The 27,758-nt window shown below is 32.0% G+C and overlaps 2 protein-coding genes and 1 pseudogene across 2 annotated transcripts; all 3 read left to right on the top strand.

Moving 5' to 3' along the window:
• The first annotated feature begins 12,853 nt into the window (after positions 1-12,853).
• On the top strand, positions 12,854-17,759 carry LOC114748942 (glucosamine inositolphosphorylceramide transferase 1). Its single transcript, XM_028937403.1, has 5 exons — positions 12,854-12,892; positions 13,039-13,272; positions 13,670-13,792; positions 15,273-15,440; positions 15,841-17,759. The coding sequence occupies exons 1-5, from the start codon at positions 12,854-12,856 to the stop codon at positions 17,521-17,523; spliced, it is 2,247 nt and encodes a 748-aa protein (XP_028793236.1). The 3' UTR covers positions 17,524-17,759.
• A 1,368-nt stretch (positions 17,760-19,127) lies between these two features.
• Positions 19,128-25,433, top strand: LOC114748939 (3-phosphoinositide-dependent protein kinase 2-like; annotated as a pseudogene).
• Positions 25,434-26,655: 1,222 nt separating this feature from the next.
• Positions 26,656-27,722, top strand: LOC114748944 (uncharacterized; the record flags this gene model as incomplete). Its single annotated transcript, XM_028937404.1, has 2 exons — positions 26,656-26,869; positions 27,568-27,722. Coding segments are annotated over exons 1-2 (369 nt in total), but the record flags the coding sequence as incomplete, so codon positions are not given.
• Positions 27,723-27,758: the final 36 nt, after the last annotated feature.

Below are 27,758 nucleotides of genomic sequence, written 5' to 3' on the forward strand. Positions count from 1 at the left end.
AATCAATATAACAGTGGTTATGTAGTGCGTTAAAATGTTTAATTAACCAAAAAAAATTAAGGTGAAATATTTAAGGATATACCAAAAATAAACTACGAGTATTTGTTAAGACTTGATCGGCCAATCCATAACCAGTTGGGTGATGAAGCGTGGATTAAATTCAGGTATAACATTTTGAATAATTACCAATACAATTAATTATTACTTTCATCAGGTTTTATTTATATATAAGACCCTATCTATTGATTCTTAGTATAAGATCTAACATTTAATTAAAATTGCCCTTGGCTCTTTCACTTTTAACTTAAATAACAGCTTTAATATGGTATTTTTTAAACAAAGAGCAGCTTTAGTTTGATTAAAGGTGATGATTTGAAAGGTTAAAAAATACTGTAATATAAAAAATAATTGGGACTAATTTTCTTAATTATAATAAAGTAATTGATAGAACCTTATGAAAAGAGGATAGAATGGAGTATTTATGAGATTCCACAGATGATAGTCAAAGAAAAGACGACAAATCTGAAACACTAACGTTAATTTCTCATTTTGATTGATATTAGCATTGTCCCAATGTCCCCCCCCCCATTAAGCAATATCTCAAGTTGTGATTAATTATATCATATAATATGAGTGCACATATGTATATATATAACCACTGGTGCTTAAAATAAAAACTAGTTGACTAATTTGATTAGATTAAAAAAATTAGTTAAGTTAGTTATTTGTAATAAATAGGTGTTGTATTTCTAAAATATCATTGCTAATCAAGAGTATTGACTAAAACTATCATTACACTATCTCCGGTCCTAAATATAAGAGTCAGTTGACTAATTTGAGTAGATTAAAAAAATAAGTTAAGTAAGTTATTTGTTATAAATAGGTGTTGTATTTCCTAAAATATCTTTACTAATTAAGTGTATTGGCTAAAACTATCATTATTAGAAGGACTCTTGGAACAAATGAATAAATATAAGAGACAAAGTAGATTGAGTTCTTATATTTAGGACCAAAATAAAAGTCAAACGAAGTTTTATATAAAAAACCGGAGGTAGTATGTTATAAGGACTACTTTAAAAAAATAGATAAATATGAGAGACAAATTAGATTGGGTTCTTATATTTAGGACCAAAATAAAAATCAAATGAGATCTTATATTAAGAACCGGAGGAAGTATATTATAAGGACTACTTTAAAAAAATAGACAAATATGAGAGACAAGGTGAATTGAGATCTTATATTTATGATTAAAATAAAACAAACTCTTATATTGAGGACCAGATGTAATATAATTATATACTTCAATCCCTCCATAATGACTTGTTTGAAGAAGGCTATATATATAATATACTATATATACACATACCTCACATGCAAATTATCACCCAATAAAAAAGGAGCTCTCATATCTTGCTCTATGGTTGCGTGCTTATGTGTAATCCTTTTAAGCTGTTCCACCTAATGCTCTTCATTATAAGTTAATACACTTTTTTCTTTCAAGTGTGAAGCTAGCTAGTGCATGTAATAATCCTTCTGGGTCTCATATTATATTTTTATATATATATATATATATATAAAAAACATATACCATTGGTTCATTTCATTTAAGATGCCTTTTTGGGTATGTTGTGCCCATATATTTAATCAGATGATGATCTAATTAAAGAGAAAATTAGTACTCCTCTTGTCTTAGATATAAGATTTAATTAACAGCTTCATGAAAATTAAAAAAATTAGTTATTTGTTGTTATTATTACATAAACATTAGCGTAACTCTCCCTGAATCATTTCTCTTTTTTCATGAGAGTATTGAATAATGGGAGAAAGAGAGTGCGAAGAAAATTGTGAAATTAATAAGAGCAATAAAAAAGCAAATTAAGGCCATTTATTTAGAACCGGAAGGAGTAATAGTTGGAAACTTTTGTCTGTAATAATTGAGTGTATTTCTTGAAAACAAACTCAAATTTTGACAAGATTAAAAAAAACACTTTCACATAATATTCTTGAAAAAAAAAGCTCGGTAAAATTTGGATTTTTTTTTGGATCGATGCTCATTATATATCCAAATGAATGAACTCATCCTTACATTGTACAATTAATCTAAATATTACGATGACAATTATATGTTATATTAGTTTGGCTATGCATTTCTACAAATTAATTATTATTTTTGTTCGTATATTACAATTTATAAGCAAGAAACGCGTACGTACGTATTCTAGCTAGTTTTTTTTTTTACAATAATTATATTCAATCCAAAATCCAAATAACAAAAACTTAATGATTAAGTTTGATTTGCGTATTAAGATAATATAATTATATTTTATTTAAAAACTTTGTTGGTATACATCAATAGTTTTTTTTACTCGCGTATATATATGTAATTAATTAATGAGCAAGTGGCTAAAGTGTAAAGTTACGCGTCAGATTTAATTACTTTGTTTAATGAATAAAATTGCTTTGGACTTTAGCACATAAAAAGGTAGGTTAATGATGCTTGTTCGTTCACCTGCAAACCCTAAAAAACAAAACTTGAGATTCTTAACCTAAATATTATAATTAACTAACCCATTAAGGTTGCCAGAAGACTCGAAACAGATGTAAGTATAATTTAATCCTTGTTACCTAATTACAATTATTAATTAATCATACAATAAAACATGATTAAAAATCAACCTATGCATCATACTTTAATTATCTTATAAACTTTCGTATAACGTTGGTCTACTGATGTCACTCTGTTTCACCAAAAAATTATTGTATAAACCGTTATTTTATGGGGAAAATTGCAGGAGATATTCAAAGTTTGAAAAGTTTTTTGTCTAGTAATGATCGTTAAAAATTATAATTAATTTCTAGATTTCAAATTGTTACCTCTTAAAACGTCACTATAAAACATGACAATTTTTTCTTTATTTGTAGTAATACCAAATGAGAAAAAACACAATTTTTTTTTAATTTGTTTCCTTGCATGTGTTTCTTATCGATCTGGGAATAGATTTCAATTATTTATGAGATCTTCAAAGTGATCTTTTGAAGATCACCTAATTAATGATAAATTTAATGAAATAAACAAGAAATAATTCTACGTATACCCAATTAAACATTAGGGTTTGTTGAAAAATGAATTAAAAATTTATAAGAAGTTGGGATTTTCAAAATTATCCATTTAAATAATCCAGGCCTGTTTATTTTGTACTACTAATTTTGACCGTGAAGTTATAATTACCTCAAAAACCTAATATAATTTTGTTCATTCAAATACTTAATTGTTAAGAATCACAAATCAAATTAAAGATTTGGTCATTAATATTTTAAATGTATTCACGTTGAAGTTAAAGCAAACAACTGCCCAGGTTATTCCCTTGAAGAGAGAAATAAGAATATTATTTTATTAACAAGTTGGTATAAGTGATAGTAAAATAATGATAATAAATATTGGTTTACCCCTATTTTTCTTTTTTCTTCTTTTTGTTTTTTTTTTTAGGTGGGGGAAGAGTTTACCTCTGGATTACTGAGTGATGATAAATTGATAATTAATATATATGTTATATTCAAAATATTATTATTGATTTCAGCAATACTATAATAATTAAAATGAAAATATCAATCTAATTGGATTATCATGTTATATATGAATTAGAAAGGTGTTTATCTGATATGCCCCCATATCTTGGGCATTATTTTCTTTATTTTTATCTTCTTAAATCAACACTTTTGACCGTTACCAAAGACATCACAGTAAATAGTCATATATTCAAAACATTTCAATGATCGTTCAAATATAAAATCTCAAAATTTCACCTTTTTATTTAAAAGAAAAAAAATTAAACCAAATCAAATTAACCTTGGACACAGAGACGAATTATTGAATTATTGAATGAGCCAAATGGTCATGATCGTGTTTTTTAAGGTCAAATCACTTTTTGGATAGCAATAATTATATTATATAAGTCAGTGACTGATGATATGATCAAAGATTAATTGAGATTAAAAGGAAAAAAATGAAAGGCGACAAAGTGGGAGTGGGAAACAATATAATCCAAAATTAATTTCACGGTCTGAATTGAATTGAATTAAATTAAATTAAATTAAATTAATATCTCTCTAAAACAAACGACTCATTGACTCGGTTGTTGTTTTCAATGTCAAATTTTGGACTGCGTCTACGAAGCTTCTAGCTGCAACTCAAAACCTACGCATATTTGACCGTTAGCTTTAGGCCGTGTTTGGTTGCCCTGTTGTAAATCTATAACCAACTTTTTTTTTTGGGCTCAATTACATGTATACCCTTTCGTATGCTAAGTACAACTGAACAAGTTAGTTAAGAAGTTTGTTTTAATTCTAACCATAATATTCAATTCACTTTATCTCATCAATTGAGAATTAGTTTCCCTTGATTGCATATATTGAAATGGGGTTTTGATCAGTGAAAGAAGTTTGAAGGCTTCTAATAAATATGATTAAAACAATATTTTAAATAAATCAGCACATATTTATTATAAATAACTAACTTAATTAAATTTATTAATTATTATAAATTTTTCCTCTATTACTATTTATAAAATAAAGAAAGAATTTTTTTAAAATCTTATTTATAAGTTGCACCATTAAATTTTTTTTACATAAATGTATTATTTTATTCTTTATTTACTATTGTGCAGATTTTTTTAATATCTATATATAAGGGTACAGTTGAAAATTGTTAAATTTGAAATAAAATTTAATATTTTTCTTAAGTTTAAAACATGCTATGAATAACTTATAAATATCACTAAAGGAGTTGCTTAGTTATTTAACTCTTATACTTTATTTTTATAATTTTCTTAAAATAAAATTCATTGTTTATTAGTACTTTCGATCTTTAATATAAGCAATAATTGACTAATTTGAATTGATTAAGAAAATTAATTAACTTAGTTATTTATAAAAAAATAAGTGTTATTTTTCCTAAAATACCTTACTAATCATATATATTAATTATGAAACATTTAATATGTGCAATTATTATAAGAATTGTATTGAAAAAAATAGATAAATATAAAAGACAAAGTAAATTGAGGTTTTATATTTAGAAACAAATAAATGTATTGAGGTCTTATATTTAGAACAAATTGAATGTAAAACAAGCTCTTATATTAAAGAGGAGAGGTGATCCTATTAATTTTATGTCCAATTTTATTATGTCATGACGCTGGGTAATAAATTATTGATGTAGATTAATTGGATAAACATCTTCAGAAAAAAAAAAGATAAACATGGAAAATGTTTTTATACACACACACACAGAGAAATTGATTGTTGAGTAATTAATCTATTAATTTGTAGAATAATATTTAGTTCTGATGTTTTTTTTTTAATCTCCAGTAAAGAATGTGCATGATCTTTGACACTTATATTTTTAGAATCGAATACAGACCACATATTTTTCTTCCCTTCTTATACGCCACGCATGTTGATTTCTAAGAAATGCGAAAAATAACAAATAAATTCAGTGTTTTGGCACACGATAAGTCGTATTCTTCGGAATTATCGCATTGAGCCTTTCTAGAATCTGACCTTTTCAACATATGAAAATTAATTTATACACTACGTTTTCATATGTAAATCACTCGTACGCTATTATCCCATATAAAAAAAAATGCATTAAATTTTGGCCAAAAAAACATTAAATTGATAGAATTTTTTATATTTGCCCGCTGTGGAAGAAAATGCATTGAGAAAAAAATTATGTTGTACATTTTTTTTTGTATTTAATAGGGATAAAGTTAAAAAAAAAAGTTATTAATTATTTACAAGTAACTTATATTTAGAAACAAATTTTTTCCCGTAAGTAACTTTTATATATATAGGCACAGAGAGTGGTATTGTTTAAGAAAAATTTTCAATTAACATTATCCTAATGAAAAAAAAGAGAGATCGAAGCAGGGATTTTTTTTATATTGAAAAAACTTTTTACATAACTCAACAACAAGATTATTGATAAAAATAAATGATTTTATCTAAATTTGTTCAAAACTAAAAGAATATCTTTATAGGTAATTGGGTGGAATGAAAAAGTTTGATTTCTCTTAAATAAGTCTAAAAACTTAAATCTTATGGATAAATATAAAAAAATGTTGGAATAATTGACCCCAGCTGCTGAGCCGTGTCATGGTCAAATATATGTGAACAATAGTAGTCATATATTATACAGAAATGAAAATTCATGGGCAGTATGGGAAGGAAACGAAATTGTATTTTGTTTTTCGGAGCTGACGAACGGAAATTGAATTCGAATTTGAACAAGTCAACGTGAATTCCTTTAGAATGAAGAAACAGGATATTGAATTTGGAGAAGCTACACCTCTAATAAATGTCAACATATTAATTGCTTACAACTAGATAAGGGCCCGCAATCTCTATATATATATAGATATATGTGCGTGTACAAATTCTTGGCCAAACGCTTAATTAACCTTGTTTTCATTTAATTAAAATTTATGCTCTTGTCTAAACAATCTAATAGTATACCACTCTATTCTTTATTATAACTCACTTGTATCTCAAACTTGCAAACTAAGAAATACATTAAATTAATCAGTTTTTTTTATATATATTTACCCTTATTAAAAGTTGAGAGAGAGAGAGAGAGGAGAGAGGAGATGGATTACATAGGAAATGAAAAATTGAGAGAGAGATGGAAAGAGAGATTAATTAATTTTTTATTAATTAATAGGGATAAAATTGGAAAAGGATCATTAAATATTACAAGTGACTTATATTTTAAACAAACTTTTGGAGTACAAGTGACTTATAATAAGGAACAGAGTGGACTCTTCCGTTCCTTATATAAGAGACAAATACCGAATTACGTTGATCAAAAAAACAGTTAAAATTAGTTAAGAACAATTAATGTAAAAAAGTATAATTTTTTTCCAAAAATGCCCTCATTAATAAGGAGAGAGAACAATGGTAAATTATTAAAAAAAAGAGAAGTGGGAAGGAAAGAGAGTGTGAGTTGAAGACAATAAATATGGGTAAAATAAGAAATTAACACAAAAAAGTAGAGACAACTTTTAAGTATCTCTTATATATAGGAACAGCCATAAGCATCAAATGTCTCTTATAATAAGGAAAGGAGGGAGTATATAGTACTCATTTTGTTCCGTATTTATACGTCACTTTTACCCTTTATTAGAATAAGAAAAAGTTGGAAGAAGAGAATACTAAAAGAAAAAAAAACTTCCCAAATAGTTATTTCTTTTATTATTTTTGAAAATTTTCCTTCCTAATAAATCATTCTCTATTTTTTCCTCACTTTTTTGTCTATCCAAATATGGCTTTAATAGTTCCATTATATATGTATATTTATATTTATATAGCCTTAAGCCCTTAACATGTTTTAGCAGAATCAGAAAACCTTAATAATCTTTTAATAATTCTATCTTCAAATTCATAACTTTTTAACTTTACATATGTTTAATATGTACTTCATCTTAAGAGTATAAAGTCTGCAAATAATAAATGAAGGCAAAAAATGTATATGATTTGACTTTTAAATATAAAAAGAAATCTCTATTTGTCTTGTAAACGAGACAAAGGCAGTAGCAATGAATATTAAATATAGGTCTCTCCTATCTCTTTCCATCGTTGTCCCTTGAGATTTTTCACGACACATGAAACGTATTGAGATCAATAATCGTAAGCTACCTTCACTAGATGGATCATTCATAATTAATATTTTTATTATGCATAATCATATAATTAACAATTGACGCCTTAAATTACAAAGCCACTTTCATTGTAAATCCCGTTGTCTTGAACAGAATAGTGCAGGTTGTTTTTTTTTCCTTGTCCTTTTTTTATCCCCCCCAATCTAATTGGTTGTTGAACAATTCACCTACCTAGTATCCTATCGACAAAACCAAGAAAATCACATTATTTTAAAAAACACATCTCACTATATTTAATCTTTTTGATAATGCCAAAGGTTTAAATTAAATCGAAGCGGCCTAGGTGCTGCAAATCCCACCAAAGCAGGGTAGTAGACGATAATTTTGATATTCTTTTTTGTCATAACTCTTTCTTTTCTTTTCAGCAATGTTTTTTTCGGTAATAATTCACATATTTATTATTACTATTATTATTACTGTTACTATTACTACAACAATTTTATGCCTAACAAAGTCTTACAAAATGTTTAATGTCATTTGGGTTATAACATACGGATCATTATTAATTTTACTTTTTCACTTAGCTACTCGGTATTTAATATCAACAAATCAAATTTAGAGACGACGGATTTAAATAGGTTCTCACCACCCAACATTTGAGGTCTTGTTTAAATAATATTTGCTTAATATAATTTTTAGTCCCTTAAATTTATTCTCATTTTGGTTTTGGTCCCTCAAATTTCAAACCATAAGTTTTGATCCTTTTAGGGGCAAAATGATTCAAGTTTTTATTGGATTGTAGGGACTAATATTTTAAATGAAAAGAAACTTGAGAGATCAAAACCTATAATTTAAAATTTGAGAGATCGAAACCAAAATGAAAGTAAATTTGAAGGACCAAAATTTATATTAACCCAAGAATATTTAATCATTTCATTTAATCAGCACAGCCAACATTGTAAGTTTTCTCACTCTCTCTCTCTGCCAATGAACCAACATTGTACTCCCTCCGTTCCTGATTATAAGAGACATTTGATGCTTATGGCATGTTCCTATATATAAGAGACACTTACAAGTTGTCTCTACTTTTTTGTGTTGATTTACTATTTTATCCATATTTATTATCTCCAACTCACACTCTCTCTCCCTCTCACTTCTCTTTCTTTGAATAATTTAATTGTTCTCTCTCATATTCTCTCTCCTTATTATGAGGGTATTTTTGGAAAAAATTATACTTTTTACACATTAATTGTTCTTAACTAATTTTAACTGTTTTTTTTATCAACGTATTTCGGTTATTTGTCTCTTATAATAAGGAACGGAGGGAGTAACTTGTAGTAGTAATAACAATAATAGCTAAAAAAAAATACTACTTCTGATCTTTAATATAAAATTCAGTTGATTAATTTGAAAAGATTAATAGAATTACTAAATTACTTAATCATAACATATGCTATATGATCTTTTTAAAATGGTTAGTGGATCATAAAATTATATGTCAATTTATAACTAAAACAAATTAAATTGAAAAAATATAAATGATTTAAAATAATTGAGTAACTTTTTTAAATTTTTTTAATGGTTCTTTATAATAAGACTTGGAATAAAGAGAAAGCCACGTGAGGAGTTTTTTTTCGTGTCTTTGGCATTATATATTTTTTAGGGGGACAAAAGGGTAAAGTCAAGCCTGGCGAGCCAGCTAGCCGTCTCTTTGGTCCAATGCTGAATTATATGCCAAATTCCTTCCGTTATCAAACACATTCATCACGGGTCAACCTATGCCATTTTTTTATTATTATTTTATTTTTATTATCATCACCAAGCTATCTTATAAATATATTGTGAATGGACCCATTTTGAATCCTGAAATGGGGGCTTTTCATCAATTTGTATCTCATTGAGCCTCCAAAATCTAAATTCACACAAATATTTTTATTAACGAAATTGTTGAATGGTCAAAACAGCTGGTTGCCTTGACAGCACAGCAACTCCAATCGTCACGCTTAAATGATTTTCCAAATTAGAGCTCAATATTAGCATATCTGTGTGCGTGTCCTTTAAATTATATTAAATAAAAAATTTCTTGAATTTTTTATTTTAATTTTTGTTTAAATATGAATTTGTAAGAGGATGATTTCATGTGAAAGAAAATATTTATTTATTTGATATGGCCGTTTTTCTCTTTTTCTAATAGCTAAAGTATATATTTAGTCCTTTAACTTTATGTAAGATTTCAGTTTGACCCCATGGCTAGTATAATTTTAGTCATTTAACCTTGAAATTGTTAGTCTTAAATGATATTTTTTGTAACAATCATAATTGTTTTAAATATTAATTTAATATGTTAGCATTTAGTAATATTTTATCAGCATTCAAGAGTTTAATATCATTATTTTTTGTTAATACTTTTAGGATTAGAAGACTAAAAGTTTACTTTTTAAAATTAAAAGATCAAAGTAAAACTTTGTATAAAGTTAAAAGACTAAAAGTGTACTTTAATCTTTTTTTAATATAAATATATGATCAAGCCTGCAGCCGTTTGAGCAAACCATATGGTCCATGAACATTCTTTCTTTGACCACGATTTTGAGAATTCAGTTCATTGAATGATATTAGTTTTTTATTAAAAAAATAAAAAATTGTACAGCAAGTAATCAAATATTCAATATTCATATTATTTTATATTCTATTATAAAATGCATAATAAATTACTACACTAATTACAATATTGTGTAATAGAACTTGTATAATTTATAAGATATAAGTAATGAAAATTATTTTTGAAATTTCACATGCTATATTTTTGCAAAATAAAAATTACGTATTATATACAAAAAAGAACACGATGATTAGCATTGAAATATTCATATCAGAACCATCGAATCTTCCTTCGATTTCAACCCTAAGCACAAAAAAGTTGAATCTTTTTTCAATTTCAATGAGCGAAGCCCGACAAATAACGAATCGCCGTCATGTTTTCTTCTCTAAGTTGAAAGAAATTTAATAGCGCTCTTTTTTCCATTTCACATTTGACAAATAATCAAATTTCGTGGCCTATACATCAATAAAAAAAAAATCTAACTATTATTTTCTTATTCTTTTTAGTTAATTTGATTTAATGAATTTGGATTCCATTAACTAAGGTTTCCCTCATAATTGAGCCTCAATTAAAAATGTTAAGCAGCAAATTAGGTTATATCTAATTAAATAGGCTAATCTTTTATAACATGACAAATTAGTGTTAATTCTTGTCAGGAGAAATATTTATATTTAATATTTGATAATGACTTGAACAGACCTCTAATAAGAAATTATCAATGCCCAGTAAAAAAAAAACCATTATTAGATCATGGTGTTGAGATAAAAACTTTTATTTATTTCTTTCTGAAAAAACAAACTTGTTACTCCCTTTTCCATTCCATTAGATGACAATATGATAACTTATTTCTTAAGAATGCGGCTAAAAAAAAAAAAAAAAGTAACACATATTAATTCTTCATGCAAGTTTCATCTAGATTTCCCAAATTGATGGGACACGGCAAAATTCATTTGTACTTTCGAAAGTATAATTCTCATGTACAAAATAGAAAATGTGGTGAGTGGTGACTGACAATACAAACACTTTTTTTTTTTTTTATCCTATTGTTAACATAAAATGAAAGGTCCAAATTGAAGTTTCCATTTTCCTTGTCCGATAAAAGTAACTAAAGCTTATAATTTATTAGGAAAACCCCAACCAATGAATGACTCATGATTTAAAAAAAGGAAAATCGAAATTAAATTTGTCAAAAAGGTCAAAACTTTATTGATCATTTTTATAGCTATCCTAGAGGTTTTTAATGAATAAGAAAGAGACTTAAAACTTGCTGCCCAAGAAACCTTTTAAAAGAGAGTAATAAACTTGATCATTTCAAACTCAGCATTTAATTTCTAGGATATTCTAATATCATGTCTTTTGGCCGCTGATTTTACTATTACGCGTAGAAACATGGAGAGAGTGCAAAATATATATCTTTATTTTTTTTTTTTTACAATAATGAGGAAAACATTAATAATATGAGATTATAAGCGGGTTCAAACCTACAATCATATGCTTGTTTGTAAGGAAGCTTTCATACCACATGCGGCAATATCATTGGTGATGAAAATAAATATCTAAGAGCTCAAATCCTCTTCATTAAAACTGTAACTTCCTCCAATATGTTACGAGAGCCATATGATTAATTTATAAAATTAATTACTTATTAAAAATTAGGTTATTTTTCTAAAATATTCTTTTAATCACTCGTGTTAGAATTACCTTTTGACAGAAACTCTTTCCATGTGTGAAATCAATATGAATAATTTAAAAAATTATAAATTTATGAGATACATTAAATTAAAATATTATATTCAGAATAAAAATAAACTTTTTAATTTGTTTTTACATTTAATATAAATTGATAAAAATAATTTATATTATTCCGGAATCAAGCGTATCCAATCAGTCAGAAGAAAAGTAGTCAAAATATTTGCGGCATAATGCATCTTCGTGGCAATAGCAAGCAGCCAGGCTCTTTCCAACTTGGAAAAATAAAGCCAGTGGACCCCACGCTTTTTCCACTTCAATTCAAAAAACCAATTTGAATCCGTCCAAACACTGCCCTCCAGACCCGACGGCCCCCGCCCTCCCCACCTCTTCAGAGTCTTCCCTCTCTTTCCCACCTCCTTATTTTTATTTCATTTTTTTTTAATTTTTCCCTCAAAATAAAAAAAAAAAGAAATAAAACAAACTTTGAAGTTTCAGAACACCTACATTTCCAAAATATACAACACACGCCTCCTCCCTCCTTCTCTTGCCACGTCAGACTCCGCTGATTACTTGGCTCCCACTCAGAGCGAGTACCCTCTTAATTCCCCCCTCGTGCGAGTATGCTTCATTTCATCACTTTATAAATTTAAACTGAATTTTCTTTTCAGGCCGCGGAACCGTGTGTGTGCATATATACATATATATGTATATGTCCGGGCTGAGATAGACGAGGGCTTCATTCAGTTTTCAGACAATTTTCCATCCATAGCCCTCAGAATCCCGCAATTTACGAACGTGTACCGTCAACTTCATTTTAGAGAGAGAGAGAGAGAGAATAAAGAGAGAGGACCCAGAAAAACAGTCTCAGAGAGAGAATTAGTAGACTTGAAGGAGACTCATTGGAAAAATGCCGGAAACTGATGGGGTTCACGGCGGCGCTGCCGCGGTGTTGTGAGATTTCTTGTTAGAGTTGGCTGCTTCTAACACCTGCTCCGGTGACGGCTACATGGGTTCCGGCCAGATTAGCGGTGGTGTTAGCAATGGTGGCGGTAACGGTAGTTGCTGTGATATGAGCCTTAAGTGCTGGTGTAGGTGGAGATTAGAGCACCAGCACTACTACAACCGCTTGTTTTCCTCTGGTTTCGTTTTCTTCTTTGTTGTTTGCTTTTGTTCGGATCGATTGCAACCTTCTATGCTTGGCTTGCTTTCTCTCCTCCAGTTCGCACGAGCCTCTCCTTATACGGTTGTCAGGAAGACAATGAGGGTTCTTGGTCTATTGGGGTTTTTTATGGCGATTCTCCCTTCTCGCTAAAACCCATTGAAACTGTAAGTCTGTTTTTTTTCTTTCCTCTTCTTCTTCTTCCCCTCCCTATCTCCTCTCAGTTTTGCCCCACTTTTTCCTCCGGCTTCTTTCCATGCACCCCAGTATTAATTTCCTCATAAATGCCGTGTGTGAAATAATAATTGTACTTGTGAAAGAAATCTTGGCAAGCGATTCTGTCTTCTTTTGCTTGTTTTGTTTTTCGCTTTTCTTTTGTGAACTATGGATCATGGTTTTATAAGACCCTCTCTTGTTTGGTTTTCACTTTCCGGTCTGCTCTTCATTCATCCTTATGTTGTTTTGCGATCACACAGAATAAATTTCAATTGAAATTTTCTTAGTGATGTGAGATTGCTGAATTAATAAGTATTATATGGATAAGATAGTCCCGACTCTTTGCAGGCGAATGTGTGGAAAGACGAAAGTGCAGCTTGGCCAGTAGCCAACCCAGTGGTGACGTGTGCTTCCGCTTCGGATGCTGGTTTCCCCAGTAATTTTGTTGCCGACCCTTTTCTTTTTATACAGGTAACATATTTTTGAACTGTTGATTCCTTTCTCTAGTTTCTGATTCCGAGAAAAAAGATATAGACGTTTGCTTCTCTATTTTTTATGCCTCCTGTACATACCAGCGGAATAGTATTCTATGCCTCTGGTTGTGTTTGCCAAGTGAGTGTTTCGGGGCAATCAATAATCTTCATTATCTACAAGGCAAAATTTAGATTTTTATGAAACAAAGTGAGGCATCATATATTGTACTATCGTTATTTCTTCCAATTCGCTTACCTCTTTCTGGGGGACGATTTCTGGCAGCTTCAATATTGTTCTCTTCCCTTGGTTTTGTCTGTATTTTACTCTGCTAAACTCCTACAACTTAGAGATTTAGAGGGTCGCTACTTAAGGGAAAGCTATTACCATGGGTTAGCGATAAGTTTTTTTTTTTTTTTTTGACGTAGTTTAAGTTCAGTTTTGTCAGAATACTCTGTATTTGTTCTTTGTTCTGATTTATGCGTATCAAAACGAGAAAGGCTCTTAAACGTGAGATTAATTATGACTTGCTGGCATAGAATGAGGCTTTTTAGATTGAGAGCAGTGACCCTTCATAAATTTATATCTGATATTTTCATAGTTTTTTAGCTATAGAAACTCAGTGAAGCCTGGAATTTTTAGTGGCATCACTGGGTTTCCTGGCTTCCTGTAATCCTTATCTTCGGAAGCTAGGCGAGAAGATAATTTTATATTTGAAGCTTTGAAAGTTTAATGATGTTAGCGCTGCAAAAAGATGAAGCAGATAGTAATATGTGGTTAAAGTGCTTCTTTAGGAGGTTGAATAATCATACAAGTGGTCATTTGATTTAGAATGTTTGTCTTGGGAATCTTTTTTGATTCTGGGGAGATTATGATAGATGACCAGAGTATTGCTATTTACTGGGGAACAAACTTGGTCAGGTTTTGACAAAAGTAGTAGGACCCTTTTATCTTTTGCGAAGTGCTCATGTATGTTTACTCCCTGAACAAAAATTTTGAAAAGGAGGAAAGAAAGAAATCCTTAATTAAAGTTCTTCTTTATCTTCTTTGGTTGGATGACATCTTAATTTCTTTTTCCCTTTTTGTTCTTTACTGCTTTCCACTGTTAATCAACACTTATCTGCTACCTAACTACTAGTTTATAAGTAATCTGCTACTGTACTTTATAACAAATTCCGGTATCATTAAGTCTGCAACTGAGATACTAGTACGTGTCATTCAAGATTTCATTTTTGAATGACTAATAAGTTTGTTAGATGGTTTCCACTCGTATTTAAATTATTTCATTATATAAAGATGTTCAAATTTAAATTATTTCATTATATAAAGACGATAAATTTTTGTACATGAATTTGGCTGTGAAATCCTAATGATAATTAGTTGTTATTTCATTTGTGAGGTTTTTAGGGCCGTGAATTTTCTTGTACCTTAGTGGATAATATCCATGAGTTTGGCCACTTATACTGGTATTACATTTCAGGATGATACCTTTTACCTGTTCTATGAGACTAAGAATTCAATCACTATGAAAGGTGATATTGGTGTGGCAAAAAGTATTGACAAAGGAGCAACATGGCAACAGTTGGGCATTGCTTTGAATGAGGACTGGCATCTTTCTTTCCCATTTGTATTTGAGCATCTTGGCCAGGTAAACCTCAATACACTACTACTTAAATTTACATAGTATTTGAGCATCCATGGTAACTGCAGCTTCTGTTGTTTCTGGGACCCTTAACTTCTGGTTAGGCAAATAAAACAATGAAAGTTAATATTATTTTAATTAAATTAATCTGCAAAATTTGCACTTGCTGGAAGATTTGAACTACATGAAATACTCTAGAAATCAGATTTACAGCATTAACTTTTGGAGTCATGTGTTTTTAGTTAATGCCTCAGAAAAGTTGGTTCTGGGAAAAATAGTGCATATCAAGGTTCATACTTCATATGTTTTCTGTTATGCATTCTTAAGCATTAAGGTTCATTCACTTCATTAGAGAGCCATTTGAGTTCATAATAATTGTAAGCTTCATTTGTTCTTTTATTTTCAGATATACATGATGCCTGAAAGCAGTAAAAAAGGAGAATTGCGTCTCTATAAAGCAATTAAATTCCCTTTGCAGTGGACATTAGAAAAGGTCATGATAAAAAAGCCGCTAGTTGATTCCTTAATCATCAAATATGATGGAAGGTATTGGCTGTTTGGCTCAGATCATAGTGGTTTTGGCTCCATGAAAAATGGTCGGTTGGAGATTTGGTATAGCAGTTCACCTCTTGGTCCTTGGAAACCTCATAAGAAAAACCCCATATATAATGTGAACAAGAGCCTTGGTGCTCGCAATGGAGGCAGACCATTTTTATATGGAGGGAATATTTATCGTATTGGTCAGGACTGTGGTGAAACATATGGGAGACGGGTGCGTGTCTTTAAGATAGAAGTTCTTACCCCAGAAGAATACAAAGAAACTGAAGCACCATTGGGTTTTGCTGAGCCTAGCAAGGGTCGAAATGCTTGGAATGGTGCTCGGTACCATCACCTGGATGCACAACAGTTGCCATCTGGTGGTTGGGTTGCAGTTATGGATGGGGATCGTGTTCCTTCTGGAGATCCAGTTCAGCGCTTCATTCTTGGTTGCGCTTCAGTTACAGTTGCCGGTATTCTCATTGTGGTACTGGGGGTGTTACTTGGATTCGTGAACTGTATTGTTCCTCTCAACTGGACTGTGCATAGCTCTGGAAAGAGGTATTTTGCTTCCTTGGCTTGGGAAAGATCAAACTTATTCTCTTGTAAAGTTAGACGGTTCTGTAGCCGCTTGAACAGAGCTCCAGCATTTCTACGAAGCAAGATAAAGCATAATGCTTGTGCTAGGAGGTTGATTCTCATCACAATATTTGCAGTTGGTGTTGGATTAATGTGTGTCGGGGTTAGAAATATCTATGGGGGAAATGGTTCAGAAGAACCTTACCCTGTGGAAGGACACTACTCACAGTTCACATTATTAACAATGACCTATGAGGCTCGTCTCTGGAACTTGAAAATGTATGTGAAGCATTACTCAAGATGCTCCTCTGTGCGAGAGATTGTTGTGGTGTGGAACAAAGGAGTCCCTCCCAAACCAACTGATCTGGACTCTGCAGTCCCAGTAAGAATCCGTGTAGAGGAAAAGAATTCACTCAATAATCGGTTCAAGGTCGATCCATTGATAACAACACGAGCTGTTCTCGAGCTCGATGATGACATTATGATGACATGTGATGATGTGGAGCGAGGTTTCAAGGTTTGGAGACAGCACCCAGATCGAATCGTGGGGTTCTATCCTAGGCTCATTGATGGGAGCCCGCTGAAATACCGGGCAGAAAAGTATGCTCGGATGCATAAAGGGTACAACATGATTCTCACTGGTGCAGCATTCATAGATTCTCAGGTGGCTTTCAAGAGGTACTGGAGTGATGAAGCCAAGGAAGGGAGAGAAATGGTAGACAAATCCTTTAACTGTGAAGATGTGCTTCTGAACTACCTGTATGCAAATGCAAGCTCATCTAGGACTGTGGATTATGTTAAACCAGCTTGGGCAATTGACACATCGAAGTTTTCTGGTGCAGCAATAAGTGGGAACACAAAAATGCATTACCATCTAAGAACTCAGTGCCTTGTGAAATTTACAGAGATGTATGGAACTTTGGCTGGTCGTAAGTGGGGATTTGACAGCAGAAAAGATGGTTGGGATGTATAGAAACGGTAATAGGAAAGAGGGTTTTTTCTTTTTAATCCAAAGGTAGGACCTTTTTACCAACTTTTGTATTTTTAAATTTTGTTCTGGTACAAGTTTGTCCATACTTTTCCACCCCCACAGAAAATTTATGTGGGGAGATTTTAAATAGATTCCCGACAAATTGTAAATTAGCATGTAATGGCATTTTTGTGTCTTAGTTGTTAAATTATATTGGCTGTGATTTTGTTGTCTTCAAATTTGCCATTTTTTCTCATTATTTTAATATTTACTTATCATTTGATATTTTAAATTTTATATATACAATATATGTCAATCCAATACGAAAATAACTCATAATTTTACTATCATAGAATGAAGTAGCCGAAAGGAAAGGTGGAATCTGTAGAAGTTAGTAAAAAATGAGCTAAAGTAAACGATTTCTGCATGGAGTCGTGTGCGAAACAATGAAACATGATTGTTAGTGCCCATGTCACTTTTGATTATGTCACAACTAACAATTTAATTGTTAAAAAAATATGTATAAAAAGCATTCAAAACATATTTTAATGAATAAGTGATTATGAACAAATATTTTGTTATAATCTTAAAGAAATCATTTAAACACTTCATGCGTAAAAAGTTTAATTGTTTTTTACTTTTGATGTTTTATAAACAAGTTGATAGTCACTTTTGATTTATATAATGACAATCATAATATGTGTGTGTATATATATTAAAAATAATAAATGATACTAATCATAAGTTATGAATAATATTCTAATATTCTATATTGAAAAAAATTTATGACTTATTCTCAATAAAAAGATTTAAGCACGAGGTCTTCAGTTTGATTTTATTTGAATAAAAAATGTTTTTGAAAGAGTTATTATCAATTAAATCTAATAATGTTTAAATCTAATTCAATAACAATTGATAGCATATAATTGTATGGAGAAGACTTATTTTTATAAATTTTGAAAACATTGAAATTAATCATTGAAATGATATAACAAATTGATAGATGGAACAGCTATCAAAATCAATTATCATAATTTGCTTAAATTTAAAAACATAAAAAGTTCTCATTTTTACGATAGCCAAAAAAAAGAAAGAAAGAAAGTTATCATTTGAATGATTATTGTCTGAGAATCAACAAATTCGACTCCGCATTGTTCACAAAATTTTTGGTCTTTTTGTTTTTCATATCCGATTACTCGATAATTTCCACAATAATGGGGATATATTTTATTTTGATAACTCCATATATATATGTCAACTTATGTAAAAGGACAAGACAGCTAAAATTTCCTTAATCTAATTATGAATTGATCACAAGGAGGGGAAACGTTCAGAAAATTTGAAACAAAAATCGAATTAATTAATAGATCGACATAGATATATAGAGTCAGACTTCTCGCAGGGTTTCAGTATCAAAAGAAAGAGGAAACAGGTATCGTACTGCAGTTTCCTAAAAAAGGAATTTGACAAAATCCGTTGTAATTTCTAACTACATGCAAGACGCTAGGCGTCTAATCATGCGCAACTTCCATTCCCATTTTAGGCATTTGATAGAGAAAGCTTGAATGATCCCCATCATTCATTTTCATGTGCCATTTTCACTCTCCTCTTCTTCGATCTCCATGCCTTCCTCTCCTCCGTCCTCGAACTCACACACACTCACAATACACTCTCTCTCTCTTCTCCCTTCAATCCATTTCCTTGGCATCACTTTTTAGGGTTTTGAAATTGGAAGAAAGCTAAAGCTGATCACTTTCAGATTGTGCACGCATACCCATATAGGCATATGCTGTACCCCTAATCAGAAAGAATCACCTAACCTTTTCTTTTTATCAGGGAATATCAGAGAATGATTGCTTTCATCCAAAGCGGCAATGGGTTTGTCCCAGTAGTGTAATTGACCATTCTGAGCTCTCCTCCCGAGGCTCTTAAGGAGAGATGATAATGGGGTTGTAAAGGGAGAATTTTGGTATAAGAATGTAGAGGAACTTTGCTGGAGTGCGATGTTGGCTATGGAGAAGGATTTTGATTCTAAGTTGAGGATTCAGGAGAATTCGTCTGCTGATGGCAATGTGCAGAGATCTAAGAGCTTTGCCTTCAGAGCCCCTCAGGAGAATTTCACCATACAGGACTTTGAATTGGGAAAGATCTATGGTGTTGGCTCTTATTCTAAGGTTTTTCGTGTTTAATTGCTGCTGTTGGTTTGCCTTTGCAGTTTTGATTGATACGCCTTTTATACCTTACCATCTGATAAGGCGTGCATATGCTCCATATTTCTTGAAGCTGTCAAATTTTTCAGGAATCTGAGTTTACCACTGCTAAACTATTCCTGGTGCTTCACTTAATAGTTGAATGTGGTTTTAAATTTTTATCATAGATTCTTTTTTTATTATCTGAACATTATCGTTCATTTTACATAATAATATATATATTTGCGTTTGTGTGTCAATTACCCTTTGATCAAAAGCTTAAATTGTCACTGAAAGCTTCAAATAGTTTTATCAGTATGTTTCATATGCCTGTTATCATTGTGTTGTGAAAGCCTTTGGGATTTGAAATGTGGACCACTCACATGCTCGCAGCCCAACATAAAATGTTTTACAATGATTAGGACTACAGGGTAGCAAGGTCATATTCTTGCTCTGAACTATGAGGAGAATTATTTCATCTCAAAGCATTAGAAGGCCAAACTGTTTTATTACTTAATATCTCTGATGCATATCTGTGCTTGTCAAAGAATATTTTCACTAACACTGTCGTGTGTGTGTTTGCCGTGCCCTTCAGAATGTTAATGTTTATGCTTATGTTTGTGTATGTCCTGTATCTTATGTGCTGTATAGCTCAATTATTGATTAAGGTGAAAGAAAAGATGAATTGAAATAGTGTTTCATTTGTTTGGGTGGAGGCAACTGTTGACAGATTGGGGGTTCACAGCATTCATAAACCCCTGTTATGATCAAAATATGACACTTGGGCTTTATGATGGATGAAGGAAATAGAGTTGCCGCTTCCTATTAGTTATAATTATTGGCTTAACCGTAAGTGCTTTATTCCGACAAATAAACAAAATTCAATTAATATCAAATGATAATATATTTAGGCTTGGAATCTCAGTTGTGAAGGAAGGAAGTGTAGTGTAGATTGCGGCATTCATATTGGTTATCATGTTTGTAAACCATAATTTCGAGACAAGCTTGGAGAATATTGAAGGGGCTACTCATGGAAGCAGGTTGAAGAATTCTTGAAGTTGTGTGAGTGATTCAGCACATTAGATGACATGGCCAAAGGGAGAAACTATAGCAGTGTTGAGGGGCTGTTCATGGGAAGCATGCCAAAGTATTCTGAGACTTTGGTGACCATCTATGTTTGGTGACCATTATGACTTCGAGGATAAAGTATTCTGTTATCCGCTAGGACAATCACCTCTTGCCTTTTTTCAGAGATTATGATATTCTTTTTTAGTGATTATGATATCACTTATCCAGGGACTGGAATATGAGTCTTGTATTTCGTCTTGCTACTTTTGTTAAATTTTCCTGATCATATAGTTCAGTGATCTCTGTAACTATAAATTTCAATCCGTTGTATACAAATATTGCTTGTTATCTTATTTCAAAACTTAATTATCTGGATCTTTTGTGATTTAATTGAGTAAATTCACCATTTCTTTTAAACTTTTACCACATATTTTGTTTTAATTTTTTTTTGTTTTTTGTTTTTTTTTTTGTGTATTAGGTTGTGAGGGCAAAGAAGAAGGACACAGGAGTTGTGTATGCATTGAAAATCATGGATAAAAAATTTATTACTAAAGAGAATAAAACAGCTTATGTGAAGTTGGAGCGCATAGTGCTTGATCAATTGGACCATCCTGGCATGTGCGCCTATTTTTCACATTTCAAGACACATTTTCCATTTGTAGGTATTCTTAGGCTGTGTTTCTCTAAATAATTTCATTCAATGCTGTTCCTCCTCTATCTTCTTTCATTTCAATATGCTTTAGCTTCCCACCCATTTTGATCTATTAATCAATGTTGTATCTTTTTCTTGTGATCTTTTCTTTTTCAAACTTGAAGACATGGCACTTGAGTCCTGTGAAGGTGGAGAACTTTTTGATCAAATAACCCGGGTAAGCTAATATGAGACTTGAAGACATGAGATCCACACGCTGGAATCCAATTAATTTGATTGGTACTGGTTTAGAAGGACCCAGATTTAGTGCTGTAGAAGTTGGGTCTTATTTGTTATGGCCTTTTATAATCTGCATCTGGAAAAAAGTACTGGAAGCGGTTTATTATAATATTTTTCAAGAGTTGAGATAAATTACTATTCTCTTTTTCAATAAATTATTTGTACATGTTAGTGAACATTTCAAAATAAACGCTGACAATTGACCCCAACTGAAACCAATAACACCTTTATTCTTAAGTATATGTGGATGGTGAGCAATATGGTATTGATTTCTTTTTATTTATGTAAAAAATATGTTCTCTGTCACAGATCTTTGCAAAGGATTTTTTTTTTTTTACTGTTTTTGCTTCTCGTTTTTTGTCCAGAGAAGCATTATTTACATATTTCACTGTTGTCTCTCTGTTTCCCCCTTCCTCTTTTGGAAAAAGCTGTCTGGCCCCTTTTTGACTACTCCTTTTTTGGGGGGGGGGGTGCTCGTAGGCCGTGTGTTGAGAGGTTTTGAACATTTGGTACTTCATTTCACTCTTATGGCTTAGTTTATCCAAGGCCAACACGTTTGACATTTCATATTGATATTTTTGAAATTGTTGGTCCTTCTTTTAAAAATATTGTATTTTCTTTTTTCTACCCTTAGATTTTTGGAAGCTGTTGCTATCTGTGTGGTTCGTATCTATTTGCCAACTTGTTACTTGCTATCTACTAGCTTCTGCCTGATTTCCTGTGTGCAGAAAGGTCGTCTATCCGAGGATGAAGCACGGTTCTATGCAGCTGAAGTTGTGGATGCCCTTGAATATATACATAGTTTGGGATTGATACATCGTGATATTAAGGTAGTTCTGTGCTATGAATGTATTGCTTCAGCATTTCATATGGGTATGTTAAAGATCACATTCCTTACGTTGCAGCCAGAGAACTTGTTACTTACGGCTGAAGGACATATTAAAATCGCTGATTTTGGGAGTGTGAAGCCTATGCAGGACAGCCGCATTACAGTCCTTCCAAATGCAGCAGCATCAGGTAAAATCAGGAGTAATGTGGAAGCTGCTTTGTTATGTTTATCATTATTCATGTGTGTGATCTTGGTTTTTTTCCCCTAGATGATAAAGCCTGCACATTTGTGGGGACAGCTGCTTATGTCCCTCCAGAGGTTCTTAATTCTTCTCCAGCAACTTTTGGGTACGGACTTGATTGTATGTTTGTTTTGATGGCGTTTTTTACGTTATTTATAGATTTCATTGTCTTTTTTGAGTTAACGATTATTTCCAACCCTTCAGTTGCCAAGGAGAGCTTTCGCACTGAGTAACTTCATTATTTTTTGTTCCGTGCCTGGCTACCACATAATACTCTTCTATTTTCTCCTTTGTTTTATTTCTTTCAAATTTTACCACAGAAATGACCTCTGGGCTCTCGGTTGCACATTATATCAAATGCTTTCTGGAACTTCTCCATTTAAAGATGCTAGTGAATGGCTTATTTTCCAAAGAATTATAGCCAGAGATCTTCGATTTCCAGATTACTTTTCTGAGCAAGCAATTGACCTCATTGACCGTTTACTGGTTAGTATTTTTGGATTTTGCATGCAGAAGGCCCTGCTTGTTCTATCCACATTTCTGATTTTATGTTTCTGCTCTTTGATAATGAGAAACTAAAGGCATTTTCCCTTTGTAATGCCATGATGGCAATGCTAGCTATAAAGAATTTTCGCATGGAGCTAGCTGCTTCGCCTCTTGGGTCTTCTTGATTCGTGTCTTTTTTCCTTTTTACCTTTCTGTTGCTTTGTCTTCAAGCCTCGGCTTGTCTTTTCTTCCCCAAAAAAAAAAAAAAAAGCTATAAAGAATTTTCCCTTTGTTAATTTGAAGGCAACAACAGATAAAAATCAAGCTTCGTGGGGGCGGGGGATGGGGTTTGGGCTTTAGAGTGAAAAACAAAAGAGAGGCTTGGGAGATCAGTCCCCAAGTATGGCTTTTATGAGTTAAAGAGCTGGAATGCTGGATACTTGATGTCCCTTCTATTTCAAAACCGATATATACCTTTTGTAAAAAAGTTGAATTCATGTTGCTTCTAAGTCTTGGTTTCGACGGAAAAAAAAGCTACTTCTAAAATTATCCTATGCATCCAGTAATAGATTCTGATCTTAGCCAATTAGAAAATTGTCAAAGCCACTCGAGATCTTTATATTTCTAAAGTGATTTCTCATAGTAAGAGAAGATTGTATAATTCAAGCATTACTCAGCTATGGGAAGAGTAATTTACCCTATAATTAAGCATGATTTAAATTGCTACGCTCTGTGTATTTCATTCATTTGTAATAATATGTATTTAAAACAGTAATGCAACTATGGTACAGGATTTAAATCCAATGAGGAGACCAGGTGCTGGACCTGATGGATATGGAGTTCTCAAAATGCATCCTTTTTTCAAGGGAGTAAACTGGAAAAACATAAGGGACCAAAGCCCCCCAAAACTTGCTCCAGAAGCAGGGGTATAATTCTCATTCTGTTTTTAAATGTTACTCATGCCGAATAGGCAATTTTCCCTTTTTCTCCACTTTCTTTAGGGACGAATGTAAAAGGTGTTTCTAGCGTCATCATCTCATTCTCACTATTAGGGTCAATCTCTTGAGCATCATGATTCCCCATTTGATCCTCAGGATGGTTCTACTAAACCTGATGGAAATACCAGTGCTGCTACTTCTGATGGGACTGCTCATGTGACCAGGCTAGCTTCAATTGATTCTTTCGATTCAAAATGGTAAATTATTATCTTCCATTGTTTGTGTGAAGACCATATACTGTGTCATCCATGACTCACTGAAGCACAAAAGTTAACATCATGTGACAGAGGTCTCAATATGTTCCTTTAAGATTGTAAAAACGTTAATGGTGCCATGTTATCCTTTATCTTGGACTTGTAAATGAAGGAATTTATAACACACTGTAATTTCATTTCGCCCTCATTTAGCTTTTGATATTAATTAATTTGGTTGTTTTTTTGGTTAATCTGTGCATTTTATGTATAAACTAAAAATCAAAATTAGTGCTTCTTATCTTACAGGCAACAATTTTTGGAACCTGGGGAAACTGTTCTTATGATCTCAAATGTGAAGAAATTACAGAAACTAACAAGCAAGAAGGTGCAGCTCATCCTTACAAACAAGCCAAAGTTGATCTACGTGACCCATCAAAACTGATTGTAAAGGGAAATATGTTATGGTCTGATAATCCAAGTGAACTTTCAGTCCAAGTGACTAGTCCTTCACATTTTAAGATTTGCACAGTAAGTTGCTGTTATCTTTATTTATCTTGTTATAAGATTTTTTGTTTATAGTTACAGCAAGCTGTATGTATTGATGGTAAAAAGAAGACCCCATATCCGTCATTACCATGGATAGTATTTAAGTAAATATTTGATTTGAAATTTAATATATATGCATGAAATGTAAGGAGCTGTAATGCTACTTGCTTAGTTGTTTTCTAGGGCTTTCCCCGAACTTGCAATGTCCTTGTTAGATTTCTTTTATACCTCTTGATATTTTGATGATTTGTGATTTGTGATTTCTCTTAAATAAACAATGCAGCCAAAGAAAGTAATGTCATTGGAGGATGCAAAACAAAGAGCATGGCAGTGGAAGAAGGCAATTGAAGGGCTTCAAAACCGATGAAACTCACTGTTTCTGACAACAGTATTTTCAGTGTCTTGTTACTGTTCAGGATGAGGGGACTAATCATTTAGAACCCTCTGATACGTATTCATCAACAGAAAATGAAGTTACAGATTAGCTTTCCGAAACTGGTTCAAGCTAATTTCTCACAACTTGAGCTTATGATTACTTACCCAGCCCCTTTCATGCTTCTATGGGATGACATGTATAATGTGAAAAACAACAACGCTAGGCTATGTTAAGAGGTTGGAATCATTTATTTGTATTAAAGAACTTCAAAAGTCATAAACGTATACCATGAATTGAAAGATGATACAAGTTTTGCTTTTTATATTGTATGAATTTCTCCATTTCTTTCTGCTCAAAACCCATGTCAGACGCTGAAAATTTCAACTCTAATTTCTCCAGAACTGTTGAAATTACTCACTAGATTTTGCCCTCGGAAAATTGCAGATATGTTGATGTAGGTAAGATATCTGGCAATTCCATAGTATTGTTTAGGTATTCTTCTTCTTCTTTTTTTTTGACCAGCATTGTTTTAGGTAATCAATGGAAGTTATGTGAGAGGATGATGAGAAATAGTGCTGCAAGCTGTATTTTTTCTTCTTCTTCTGCGCGAAAATTTTGTCCCAAAAGAACAAAAACTCCATCATATAAAAATAATTTTAATTGACAATAATGTGAGTGTATAATGTATGCAAATATAATCTGACATTCAGGGAACAAAGGGCCAGTTATATGGGGCTCACTTTCTGATGAGTGAATGAGAGATTTTAATTCATGGGCCCCATTGTTATCCGTTTATCTATCTCTCTCACGTGCCCAAAAAATCAAACTTTCAACAGACTGTCAACTTCTTCCGCCCACCCCCCTCCCAACAAAACAACAAAAAAGGATTATTGACTTCTGATCAATGGATTCAGTTAAAAGGCTCTTTAAATATAAATCACTAGTAAACTCCAGTTACATCAATGCCTTATAAGACGTTGAAAATTTCCATAAATTCATTGGATTTTTAACTTCTAAGAAACGAAAGCCCTCATTTTTATCGGGGTTTGACTTACAGGTAATACTGTTCCATAACCAGATACCAGTTTGACAGAGAACGTTGAGTGGGCTGGCAGGCACACGCAGTCCATAAAACACGAAACAAACATAACCATGTGTAAGCAGATCTGTGTTGAAAACAATTGTGTCTGCTATGTTCATGTATTTTCTATAAACTGTATCCATTTACCAATATTTTTAGCTTCTTATTGCTAGTTTAAATTCACTCTTCAATAAGCATGGCTGCAAGAGTTTTGATGATTATGTTGCTGAGTTTGACAGCAGCATTTGCAGAACCATTAAGCAGAAGAAGGGCAATGCAAGTGATACAGGAAGTGAAGCAGAAAGGGCCATATTTTGGTATCATCGCTGCCTACCCACCTGAGGAGATTGCATTTTTTGCTTCCAAGGCATTTGAACCCGATCCAAATCACCCTTTTGTGGAACTCTCAGGTTCTTCTTCTATAAAACTGAGATCCCATTATTTTTATAAACATGTTTTTATGTAGTTAAGAAGCTTAGATTCGGGATAGTTGTGTTGAAAATGGTGGTTGCAGGAGGCTATACAGGGTCGGGAAGGTCTTTGATAAGAAAGTCATCTTTGTGAGGTGTGAGTAGGAATGGTATGTATACGCATGAATGCTTCTTCATCAGTTCTTTCTCGTGTGCGATTAATATTATCTTTACTTACAAGTCTGATGATATACACATATCCACGCACAAAAGCATGAGAAATTTAAATAAATTTCAGAGGATTAATTTGTTTTATTATTTGAAATTTTTTTCTCCTATTTTAAGGGTGAAGCAGAAGGTAACTCAGTCTATTTTTGTGAAACACACGTGTAGAGATAGTACCGGCCATTCTCTCTCTCTCTCTCTCTCTACTTCATACCTTGAATACTTAGTCCATGTTTGGCTAACCACTCCAAAATCACTTTTTTAAGCAAAATCAAGGTTTTGTGTGATTTCATCCAAACACTAAAAAAAGTCAACGAGTGATTAATGAACTAGAAACCATGGTTTGAGGAGAAGTTGGATTGATCAGCTTTTGAGAAAATCTATTCTCCAAAATCATTGAGTTTCTTCTTCTCATTTTGATTTTGGAATATTTTTTAAACTAAAAAATGAGGTTGATGTTGGCTCTATTACAGCTGAACGCAGCAGTGGCACAACACAAATGATTGATGTGTTAGACGTAGTTTGGGATACTGCATTTTGGAATGCTGGAAGTGCGAATGACTCCATTTCCTTTGGGGATGTCACCATTCCCAAACAGTTTGTTCATACTGGCCTATGGGACTGGCTGGTACTTCAATTTTCTTTCTGTAAAACTTGTCAATCT

Source organism: Neltuma alba, unplaced genomic scaffold (assembly GCF_004799145.2).
Source record: "Neltuma alba isolate B1F8T4 unplaced genomic scaffold, ASM479914v2 tig00005875_pilon, whole genome shotgun sequence".
Classification (NCBI taxonomy): domain Eukaryota; kingdom Viridiplantae; phylum Streptophyta; class Magnoliopsida; order Fabales; family Fabaceae; genus Neltuma; species Neltuma alba.

Excerpts from the sequence above, each read along its gene's own strand:
- LOC114748942 (XM_028937403.1), top strand. The coding sequence starts at position 12,854 with ATGCCGGAAACTGATGGGGTTCACGGCGGCGCTGCCGCG. Across the intron at positions 12,893-13,038 it reads TTCACGGCGGCGCTGCCGCG|GTGGAGATTAGAGCACCAGC; the intron begins GTGTTGTGAGAT and ends GTGCTGGTGTAG. Across the intron at positions 13,273-13,669 it reads CGCTAAAACCCATTGAAACT|GCGAATGTGTGGAAAGACGA; the intron begins GTAAGTCTGTTT and ends GACTCTTTGCAG.